General features: G+C 42.9%; 1 protein-coding gene across 9 annotated transcripts in view; it reads right to left on the bottom strand.

The window, feature by feature from the left end:
- by (blistery) overlaps positions 1-12,495 on the bottom strand; it is an 854,610-nt gene that overhangs the window by 158,704 nt on the left and 683,411 nt on the right. For all 9 annotated transcript variants that reach the window (XM_065239770.1, XM_065239771.1, XM_065239773.1 and 6 more), the window contains one exon: positions 8,435-8,562. In XM_065239770.1, coding sequence (XP_065095842.1) covers positions 8,435-8,562 — 128 coding nt within the window. The remainder of the gene's footprint in view (positions 1-8,434; positions 8,563-12,495) is intronic.

The following is a 12,495-nucleotide window of genomic DNA, read 5'->3' on the forward strand; positions in this document are numbered from 1 at the left end:
ACCCACCCAACTGCCCCCAGTTCCGCCCTATTGAGAAATACTGGGCAATCATGAAGAGGAGACTCAAGGCAAAGGGAAAGGTTGTCAAAGACATCAATCAGATGAAGACCTGGTGGAATAAGATAGCTAAAACGATGGACGAAGAAGGTGTGCGCCGCCTAATGAGCCGTGTTACAGGAAAAATTCGAGAATTCCTTCGAAACCGTGACGAATAATTTTATCCGTATTTTTTCTTAAAAGTATGAAGAAAACGCTACATTTGAATAAAAAAGATCTTGAATTCAATAATAAATAACTGAAATACAGGCAATTGTTTTTGTTCCAATTCTATCTGAAGCAAGCTTTACATCTTCTCGGATAGTCTTAGTTCGATTGAGGCTATTCGGTCGATGAAACAAGGTAGTCACTCATCTTATTTCCTTTAAAAGGTTAGGGAGCAGATGAGTTTGCTGGTCGAAAGATCATGTATGATTACCTTTGTATGGGTCCCCTCACATTGCTCAATCCTAGGCAATGAGAAGGCAGACTCTCTCGCAAAGGTGGGCGCACAACAAGACGAGATTTATGATAGAAGAATTTCACATGATGAATTTTCACATTAGTACGTCAGAGTTATCTTTTAAGTTGGCAAAACGATTGGGCGGTGGTTACATTCCATTATTCCAAATGGTTCTTCGAGAGCATGGTCCAAAGGTCTGAATGTAAGTCGGGGCTTCATTCGCGTGATGTCAAGACTTTTGTCTATCACTACTCGCTAGATGCACATCTCTACAGAATAAACCTCGTTGACAGCAATATGTAGGTGCAGAACCGGTTATGATGACATCGATCACACAGTTTGGTATTGCCCGGGTAATGATGCCTCCAGAGCACAACTGTTGGATACCCTAGTGGCCCGAGGTAGACAACTCTTCCGTGAAGTAAGAGATGTTTTGGGAACCCGTGATCTTCCCTACATGCAGGTGATCTACGAATTATTTTGTTTGTCTGATATTAGAGTTTGATGTGCTACTTGCCCCTGCCCAGCCAGGATTTGGTCAACCGTCCGAGAGTAGTACCTGAGCCCATTGTTGTAAACAACAAAAGCCCATTGTTGTAAACAACATTGTTTACAAGTTGCTCGGTTGCGTGAAATGAAATACAAGTTTACGTGAATGAATGTTTACATCACTATTAAAATTCAGAATTTTTATCTGTGTAGGAAACTGGTTTCTGAAGCCTCCTTCAGAACTCTCGGACGGTTGACCAAATCCTGGCTGGGCAGGGGCAAGTAGCACAGAAACAGAAGGATAATAAGACTGGGACACAATGGCTGGAAATTGTTTGGAAAGGAGGGGATGAACACATCAAACTCTAACATTCAGACAAACAAAGAAATTCGTAGATTGCCTGCATGTAGGGAAGATCATGGGTTCCCAATACATCTCTTACTTCACGGAAGGGTTGTCTACCTCGGGCCACTAGGGTATCCAACAGTTGTGCTCTGAAGGCATCATTACCCGGGCAATACCAAACTGTGTGATCGATGTCATCATAACCGGTTCTGCACCTACATATTGCTGTCAACGAGGTTTATTCTGTAGAGATGTGCATCTAGCGAGTAGTGGTTGGACAAAAGTGATATATAATGTAAACTTATATGATATGCGACGCTTCATTATGTGCATCATACTGAACAGAAATTTACACTGCTTTTTCGAACTGTGTAGCTCCTTCCAATCGACATTGTTACCCATTAACCTCGACCACGAGTAATTGTTACCCAATACTAACCTATAACTACTGCTGTTTAAAAATTAAATTAAAAAATTACATGAAACAGCAAAAAAGGGTTATCTTCCATTTAATTCCACTGAAATAATTTTGGTATCCATGACAGATACGTATTTCAACTACAATGTGCAGTCTTCAACAGTGTCATTCTCGTCATACGTATCTGTCATGGATACTAAAATTATTTAAGTCGAATTAAATGGAAGATAAACCTATTTTGCTGTTTTAATTAAGCATTACGCTAGCAACCCAATTTAATTACTTCATCAAAAATTACTGATTTTTGGCTCCGCAAAGTGTCACACACGACTGAGCCTAGTAAATAAACGCACAACACAGAATTTTTTTTTGAATTTTAATTTTGAGCTATACTTGGCATAAACAGCGAAATCGTTTACAAAATATCACGTAAATTAACCGTGCCAAATCTAGCGTTAATTGTATGTGCGCTATACTGCCCATAAAAGCATATCTGTCCCATATGAATAGGAAATCAAGCAAAGATGGGACAATTCACAGTGGTCCAGAATGCAGATTTAGGTGGAATGATATGTTTTGAGCCTGAAATTGAAACTTTAGACTAAAAGTTCCTTCTACAAAGTTGTTCCTTATAGTTAGGCCCTCATTTTTATGACAATGAATTCTAGGGTGGTTCCTATTATCATTTAAATCAAATATCTAACTTTTTTGTTTGAATAAATTAAGGTATACATTCTTGGGCAAAGTTATAGCTGAGCTAATTTCAAGCAACTTTGTTGAAAACAACTTTTTTGTATCTCTTAAATTGGCCGATTTAGAGCTATTTTCTTGAATTGAGTTAGGGTGACTCTTAAAAAAACAGTTTTTTTGCTCTATTTTTCTTATTTCGAATTTCTCAGCAAAGGTGTTTTCAGATAACTTTTAGATCTTAAGAAGGCGCAATTTTTTGCTGCACAAAGCTTGTCAATATCTTTTGCCGATCAAGAGTTATTGACGTTTGTATACTAAAAATATACACTTTTCAAATGTTAATATCTCTGGTTGGGGCAAACAAAAAAAAAGTTTTTTTGCAGCATTTGAAAGGGCGTATGTTATTCTTCATAATGTGAAAAAATTGGAGGTATGTTATTTTTTAAACTCGTATAAAATCAATTTGAATTTATTCATATTTTTTACTATATTTGAGTATATCTTTTTTATTAGAAGAGATAGAGGCAACAAATTCAGCTATAAAACATTCGTCTTAAAGAGTTTTAAAAGTCTCTAGAAGATGACTTTCATGATAAATTTCAAATAAAAAAGTTATTGGCAAAAGATGGATTTCATAGGACCACTCTAATGACAAATTTATATAAAATGTGCTAGTACATTTGTTTCAATATTTGGACATTTAGTGTCTTCGAAGAAGTTTTTGTTCTTAAAAATTCCCTTCTTTTGGTTTTTGTAAACGTCAGGGTGGTCCTCAAATTAGGGAATTTTTAAAACTAACTTTTTTGTTCTACAAAATATAAACATGTGTTGTTCAACAAAGTTGTAGATAAGTTACTTGCAAGCAACTTAGTTGAAGAAATTTTTTTTCTATCTCTTAACGTTCTCATTTTAGAGTAATTTTTCGGAGTTGACTTAGGGTGTTCCTGGAAAAAATAGTTTTTTAGCAATAACTTTTTTATTTGAAAATTCGCATGAATTTTATCTTCTAGAGACTTTTAAAACTCTTTAAGAAGAATGATTTATAGCTGAATTTGTTGCCTGTATCTCTTCTAATAAAAAAGATATACTCAAATATAGTAAAAAATATGAATAAATTCAAATTGATTTTATACGAGTTTAAAAAATAACATACCTCCAATTTTTTCATATTATGGAGAATAACATACGCCCTTTCACATGCTACAAAAAAACTTTTTTTTTGTTTGCCCCAACCAGAGATATTAACATTTGAAAAGTGTATATTTTTAGTATACAAACGTCAATAACTCTTGATCGGCGAAAGATATTGACAAGCTTTGTGCAGCAAAAAATTGCGCCTTCTTAAGATCTAAAAGTTATCTAAAGACACCTCTGCTGAGAAATTCGAAATAAGAAAAATAGAGCAAAAAACCTGTTTTTTTAAGAGCCACCCTAACTCAATTCAAGAAAATAGCTCTAAATCGGCCAATTTAAGAGATACAAAAAAATTGTTTTCAACGAAGTTGCTTGAAATTAGCTCAGCTATAACTTTGCCGAAGAATGTATACCTTAATTTATTCAAACAAAAAAGTTAGATATTTGATTTAAATGATAATAAGAACCACCCTAGAATTCATTGTCATAAAAATGAGGGCCTAACTACAAGGAACAACTTTGTAGAAGAGACTTTTAGTCTAAAGTTTCAATTTCAGGCTCAAAACATATCATTCCAGCTAAATCTGCATTCTGTACCACTGTGCAATTACGCGAGTACCGGCAGTATATCTCGCCGAAATTTACATGAATTTTTAGAACGGTGTAGTTAAAAAAATACAACTGTGTCTCGTGTGATAAGAAACTTCAAGGAGCGTCTGAGTGCCTGAAGGAAGGAAAAGAGTGGTCGTAAAAGTGGTCCAATGGGCAGTAAAATGGCCAGGAAAGTGCTGCAACAGTTCAAGAACAGTCCAAACATGTCAATTCGAGATGTCGCTGAAAAGTTCAAGGTGTCAGTCGGTTTTGTGCAGAAAACCATGAAGCGTGCAGCGTTACTTGTTTATAAGGTGCAAAAAGCCCCAAACCGGAATGAAAAGCAAAACATCACTGCGAAAACCCGCACCCGAAAACTTTACACGAAGTTGCTCACCAAATCGTCTTGTATCGTGATGGATGACGAAACTTACTGTCTATCCCAGCTCTTTTGATCACACCTTCTAACGCGATGTTGAATAGCAGACACGAAAGTCCATCACCGTGCCATACCCCCTTCGCGGTTCAAAGGGACTCGAGAGTGTCCCCGATACTCGAACAACGCACATTACTCGATCCCATCGTCAGCTTGATCAATCGCTTAAGTTTATCTGGAGATCCGTACTCTGCCATAGCTGATTTCGATCGATTGTGTCGTATGCGGATTTGAAATCGATGAACAAATTATGTGTGGGCTCATTGTATTCGCGGCACTTCTGCAGAACCTGCCGAATCGCGAAAATTTGGTCCGTGGTAGCATGAATCCCGCCTGGTATTGCTCCACGAACTATCTTGCAAATGGTGACAGGCGGCGGCATATAATTTGGGAGAGTACCTTGTAGGCGTCGCTCAGCAGTGTGATCGCGCGGTAGTTGCAGCAATCCAACTTGTCACCCTTTTTGTAGATTGCCACCTTCGTTTTCTGCTACATCATCATTGAGGTGCTCGTCATGGTACTGCTTCCACCTCTCAATCACCTCCAACTCGTTCGTGAGAAGGTTACTGTCCAAAAGTCCTTGCACATATCGGCTTGTGGCACGTAGCCTTTGCGCGAACTATTTAGCTTCTCGTAGAGCTTCCGTGTGTCGTTTACGCGGCACAGATTTTCCATCGCCTCGCGATCTCGGCCTTCCTGCTGACGCTTCTTCCTTCTGGAAACCGAGTTTTGTCTGTCCCGCGCTTGTCTGTATCGCTCCACATTCAATCTCGTGCTGCATTTTTCTCCTCTACTAACAGTTTGCATTCGCCATCAAACCAGTCATTTCTTCGGTCCGGGATCGCAGTAGCTAGTGCTGCTGCAACAGTACTACCTATTGTGGAACGGATGTCCCTCCAGCCATCTTCAAGAGTAGCTGCGCCAAGCTGCTCTTCCGTGGGTAATCCAGGGCAACTCCGGTGTCCCATAATTGCTCAATGTTGGGTCGCGGCGTTCGATTTCGGCTGTTTGGCCGGATTGCCGGTCTGTACATTGCCTCCCGTCCTATCTGACCGTTCATGAAGCCGATGACGTTGCGAACAGCCGTCGTACACCTGCTCATGCTGCGCATAGCCCACTTCTTTCTCTTCGTCGGGTCTCCCTTCGTGTGGGCAGTGTACGTTGATGATGCCGTAGTTGAAGAAACGGCCCTTAATCCTCAACTTGCACATTCTCGCGTTGATCGGCTGCCAACCAATCACGCGTTGGCGCATCTTACCCAGCACTACAAAGCCGGTTCCCAGCTCGTTGGTGGTGCCACAGGTCTGGTAGAAAGTAGCCGCTCGATGCCCGCTTTTCCATACCTTTTGTCCCGTCAAGCAAAGTTCCTGCAGTGCTACGACTTCGAAGTTGCGTGGGTGAAGTTCGTCATAGATTAACCTATCGTAGAAGACCGCGAAGACTAGCGATTTGCAGTGCCATGTTCCGAGTTTCCAATCGTAGTCCTTATTTCGTCGGGTAGGTCTGTCTAGCCGGGGGAACATCGTGCACAGCTCTGTTTAGAGTCCCACGCTGGCACTAGGACAGTGATCAGCCCCTCCTAACGTGGTGAACAGACGCTCGGGTTTGGTGAAACAGTACCTCTATCACCGTACTATGGTTACCGCGCCAGTGTTCGCGACGCATCTCTTCACTTTGCTATTGCCGGACTGGCAACATTGCCCAGGCTACGCCACCCAGCTGTGTCCATGTTTATCATATGACTCGAGGAGGCGAGAGGTAGCAACTTGCGAGACCAGAGCTAGGTATTCGCTCCTTCAACTCACCATTTTGTAACCCCAGTATTCAAATGATCTCCAGCTTCAATCGAACATTTCAGTTAGATTAAGTCAAAATTTTCATTTCTACAGCAAAAATCTCCATATCTGCTTAAAATATAAAAAGTCTTCGGAAGTCTTCTTCGGTTTCATCATATCTACAAAAATCTTCACTAAACATGACATGTTTAATCTTTTAATTTTGTCGAACCTATTAACGGAATCCCTTATGAAGAGCTTTTTGAGTTTGTTGATTTATTTCACCAGTGCCAAGTACTCAACACCACTGAAAAATCCATCTTTTATCTACGACTTATATACTATTCAATAGGTACTAAAAATCAACAGGTATCCAACTGCCATGTCACATTTACCTGGCCATTTTCAAAATGAAGACATGTCTTCAAATCTGGCGTCCCTTAATCTCAATAAGAAAGTTTGACAGGGATCGCTAGCGTTGGTTCTCCTTTGTTTCTCTTGTACTGGACCCATAAGCGATTTTTACGATTCGGCAACCTGGTGACCAGACTTTAATCAGCAGCTGATTGATGAGGTGCTGACGAAGATTACCCAAGTAATATTTAACGGTTTATGAAGTACTACAAGGCTTCTATAAAACAACATTCATAAAATCCTGTTCAAGATAGCTTTGCCTTTATTACATCCACCAAAACCTCATTAAGACCAAAATCTGTCTAGTTGGCCTACCCTCAAGAAGGTTCTAAAGAGTGTATTATCGATTTTTATGTTTGTGTGGGGATGAGGGGATTTCGATTTGCTGTCATTTCGATTTGCTGGACTTTGCTGTGGGAGAGAGGTAAGACTATTCTAAAAATGTTGTGGACATCTAACGGAAACTGCTAGGCAAGCTTTCGAAGCTACAATTACAAAGAATAAAAAGCTGTTCGGATGAAGTTTTGCTTCATTTTCACGCACGTAAAAACGCGGCTTTTGCGTCCAAGCCATCATCCCCATTGGTCACCACCTCGGTTCGCACATTCGTCCCCGTTCGGGGGTTCGTTGTTTATTCATGGCGGCGTCAAATTTAAATTTTTATAGCCTTGCGATGTGACTGGACGAACGAACATGCATATAATTCTTCTCGGGTGTATGTTTTTAACTTTATTTATTTTAGTCCGTGTTTGGTGTTGTGCCGCCAGCGAGCGACGACATGCATAAAATCGACTTATAGCGCACCGCCACCACGGCAAAGAGGTGTATTAATTTACATGCCTGCCCGTGTAAGGTGTACCTGGAACCGAATACACTCGCCGTTGGTGTTCCAGTTGCTTCTTGAAACATTTTTCTCGTCATTCCGTAGTAAATCGATTTAGGGCATACACAAACCAATCAATGACGTTGCCGAAAAAAAAACGTTCGCCAAAAGTATCAATTATGAACTCTCATAAATTATTCATGGCTGCAAATCTGGTTATAGCGATGAACGCAAATACAAGTTTGATTAAATTCCAGTTTTGCAAATTAATACCTGCATTTTTTTTCGCAAGGTGGTAGTTATATTATTTGCATTTAGATGAACGGGCCCCGACCTGATCAGCAGCACTGACATCTGACATTGAACTGCGCCGCCGCCCGTAAGTATGCAATTTTTCATGTTTCGCACTCGACTTTTGGCGCGCAGTTTGAAAGTTTATCTTACTCTTCATCTGCAATGCAGATACACACAAGCTTAGGGGGTGGAAACCGGTGTGTGGCCTCTTCTCTAACTCGATACAAGAGATGAAGTCACCTACCATAAATTACTGGCCTACGGTAGTCTCTTCTCTATTGCTATGTAGGTGCACTGGGTGCATCTCAAATTAAATTATCACCCCTCGGCTTTGCAAAGGGCTGCCAGAGGTCTCAAACGTCAGCAGTAGTGGTGGCAGCAGTCAACCTATTAGAAATCACCATGACTTGGAAGACACACTGAGCGAATGATGAGCGATTATCTTCTACATTGCTCGACGACGACGAAGGCATTCCTCGTCCATCTACAATGCATGCAAATCCGTCTCCCAGTCAGCAAACTCACCTGTCTTGCAGCACGACGATCTTCTCCTTGCCGCTGCCGAGCCACGAATCGATGTGCTTGCACAGCTCACACAGCTTCTCCAGGCTGACGGTGGCAATGCACGACTCCAGGTCGAATATCCGGTAGTTCTAGGGGGAGAATAGGAGAGAATCGAAATGGGTTAAAAAATGGTTGTTTCTGTTGGACGACGAATGATTCCTCCGGGTGCCGGAGATTGGCGCGGTTTGATTGAGTGATTGAATAATGGTTAAGGGCGGTGTAATTAATTTCACTGCCCGTTGTTGCTACATGAAGATGGTCAGTTGGATCGCCGGTCAAGTGTGAGAAATTGAAATGGGAAAAAATGGAGGAATGGTAGGAACGTAGATCAGAAGTGAATAGAAATAGTTGGAAGTAGATTGCAAAAGTGTATAGGAAACTGTCAGATCATTAATTAAATATATCAGGAGATAATTTTGAATGGGGTTTCGTCGAAGTAGGAGCTTTTTACATGTTTGGAGAGCTTTGTTGAAGTTAACTTTGTTCAATTTCAATCCGGGGCCTTCAGGGCACTTTGCTAAAGTTTAATGAACTTGGAGTAGATCAGGAGATTACGTAGAAGTTTAGGAAATTTTGCAGAACTTAAAGGGAACTTAACAAAAAATCAACGAAATTCTTAGAACTTCAGGGAATCTCGTAGAAGTGCACCAAACTTCATAGTATTAATAAGCAACTTTGTAAATCTTCATAGAAGTACAGGAAATTTTGGTAAACGATAAGCTGAATTGATGTCCTAACGATCATATAACGCGAAGGAGCTTGGGATTGAACCCATGATATTCTGCTCAGTAAGCACTAGGTAAACGAGCTCCTTCTATTACAACACACCAATGATTGATTTGTTGTTATTCCTATGCATTCACTTTAACAAATAAAGCGATTAACGAATCTTGAATGTGGAGGGGTTTGAGATTAAACTCATGATGTTGTACTCAGTAAGCAAAAATGGTCGCTCTAAGGCCACCAAGCCCCTCATATCATATCATACAAGCTACGATCGCGTTGTTATTGCAACCATTCAAAACCGGCCCCTACGGTGACGTTGATAACGATGTTAAGTTTCACAAAACACACGATACTCAAGCAATGTTACTATAAGCCTCTTGATTATGATAGGGTTTAGGATTTACTCAAACTCAAACTCGACGCAAGTGCCCTTTACACAAGAATAAGCCTCTACGACCTTTTAAGCCTGGAGACGAAACAGCTACGAAAAAGCGCTTATGTCCTCATGCCGTTCGCACGATGGAACTGGACATCGTATTCCTGCACGAGGTGGAAAACGATCAGCTTAACTTGTCCGGCTACAATGTTGTCTGCAACGTCGACCAAGTAAGGAGAGGAATGGCTATTGCTCTCAAAGAGCACATCAAGTTCTCCCACGTAGAGAAGAGCCTGGATGGAAGACTACTAGCGCTGTGTGTACACAACACTACCCTCTGCAATGTGTATACCCCATCGGTTCAACAACACACTGCCCATAATCGCATATCATTCCCATATGGATTTTCGTCAATTTTGAGATAACAACGCTATCAATTGGCATCTACTTTCATATTATTCTTTGCTCGACTGTCGAGCTGTTCAGTCCGTATTTTCGCTCGAGTTCTCGATTCGATTTTGTTTCGTTTTGTGCTGTCGCGTTGCGCCGTGGAAGTGTCGCCACCTTCTCGCGTTCTGGCAAGTTTAATTGAACTTGCAAACACGAAACAAATGGTGCGTAAGCGTGCCAATGAGCCAGCAGCGGGCCCTTCAAAGAAGGTGCTAATCAAGCCCAGCGCGTCGCAGGATGACGCCGGAAAACGAGTACTGCAAGCCAACCAGTATGCAGTACTCCCGGAAGAAAATGGCGATGGTGACGCCGTTCCCATTGCAAGACGAGAGCGGATTCCCAGAGCGGCTGGGTGCCGAACTGGCAAAACACAAGCTGCTGCCTCGCTTCAAGCTTTGCAGCATCGGTACCAAAATCATGTGCTCCAGCCTGGAGGAGTACAAACAAATAGCATGTTTCCTGAAGAACAACAACGTGGACTTCTTCACGCATGATCTGCCATCGAGCAAGCCACTGAAGGTGGTTTTGCGTGGATTACCGTCGTTCGAGGTGACTGCGGTGAAGACCGCAAGTGGAGCGGCTTGGGCTCCAACCTGAGGCCGTGTTCCAGATGAACCGGCGTCCCAACGAAAACACCAGCTTCCGTGATCAGTTGTTCCTGGTGCATTTCACGAAGGGATCCACCAGTCTTGTGGCTCTGAGATCCAAAATCCGGGACCTGTTTCAGGTCATCATCAGTTGGGAGCATTACAAACCCCAACATCGTTATGTAACGCAGTGTATGAACTGCCTCTCATATAACCATGGCACTAAAAACTGCCACATGAAAACAAACTGCGGCAAGTGGGCTGGAACTCACTCAACTGCGTCCTGTGAGCAAGTCGATGACATCGAGCCAACGTGTGTCAACTGTGGTGGAAACCACCAAGCCTCCAATCGCGGATGTCCCAAGCGAGTGGAGTTCATTAATATCCGTCGGAAGGCCACAATCAACAACCAGCTCGGTCACCTCCGTAATCATCGTTCGCCTCCTGTACTAACGGAAGTCCAGTACCCAGCTCTCCAGCGCCGTCGACATGTTCCGAACCTAGCCCCGCTTCCGCTCAACAACCAACAAGCCAATCCTGCGAGCATCAAAATGGTTCCCAACAGTCGGACAGTTCAGCATCGTCTCGCTGCTGCTGCGGCCCAGCCAATTCCAAGACTCGATCTGAACAGCTTCATGCTGCCTTGTCACTCGTCACCAAGTATGGACCGTGAAGCTATAAAAATTACAAATTGGAACGCTTGCTCACTGACGAACAAGCATAGAGAGCTACTCGATTTCCTCAACACCAAGGAGGTCGACATTGCTATCATCACCGAGACGCATTTGAAGCCCGAACTGAACGTATTCCTTCCCGACTTCCGGCTTGTCAGACTTGATCGCACCTGCTCTGGAGGTGGAAGAGTGGCCATCGCTGCAAGACGGAACATCATTTGCCGGCTGCTACCAAACTTCCAGCTGAAAACAATTTAAGCCATCGGAGTGGAGGTGAGCACATTACTTGGCCCAATCACCATCATCGCGGCCTACTGCTCTAAGCAAACCAACATCAGGGACGGGTCGTCAGTGGCCCTCCGCAAAGACATCATCAAACTCACCCGGTGGAGCGGGAACTTTATCATCGCTGGCGATCTGAACGCAAAACACCAAGCTTGGGGCAACGGTCGGAGTAATAGAAACGGCATCATCCTCAATGAAGACCTGCAAGAGGGCCACTATACCATCTTGGCCCCGGACTCTCCCATCCGGTTAAGTCGGTCTGGGGTCCATGCGACCATCGACATCTTCGTAAGCAACATGGGACACAACATCTCGCAACCTGTGACATTCCAGGAGCTGAGCTCGGACCACTACCCGGTGGTGGCCGAAGTTGGATCGTCGGTAAACCGATTCGAAGCTTCCCGGTGCAACTACCATCGAGTCAACTGGGCGCAATATCAACACTGCGTCGACACACCCATCGACTACGATATCCAACCGGGGATGTTCGCAGATGATGACCGGTGTCTACAAACCATCGAGGAGGCGATTTCCCGGGCCAGGGAACAACACGTGCCAGTATCCAGACAGGTGAGTAACACTCTGAACCTTGACAGCCCTACCAAAGATCTCATTAGACTCCGTAACACCATTCGTAGGCAGTACCAGCGTACTGGCCTGCCTAACTTGAAGACCAATTGTAATCGATTAACAAAGATCATTCAGGCCAGGATGGTGGATCTCAAAAATAACGATTTTGCTAGTAAGATCCGCTCTCTCCCAGGTTGTGCTAAGCCCTTCTGGAAATTCTTAAAAACAAGCCTAGGCTCATTCCACCACTGACCCCACTGGATTGTCCTGGCAACCCAGTGGTTCATCTGATAACTCCTGAAGAGAAGGTTGCCGCGATAGGTCAACACTTCGTCAGCTCCCATAATGCTGAAA

The sequence above is a fragment of the Ochlerotatus camptorhynchus genome, unplaced genomic scaffold (genome assembly GCF_037179485.1).
Source record: "Ochlerotatus camptorhynchus isolate MF236.1 unplaced genomic scaffold, CSIRO-AGI_Acam_v1.1 ptg000062l, whole genome shotgun sequence".
Lineage (NCBI taxonomy): Eukaryota > Metazoa > Arthropoda > Insecta > Diptera > Culicidae > Ochlerotatus > Ochlerotatus camptorhynchus.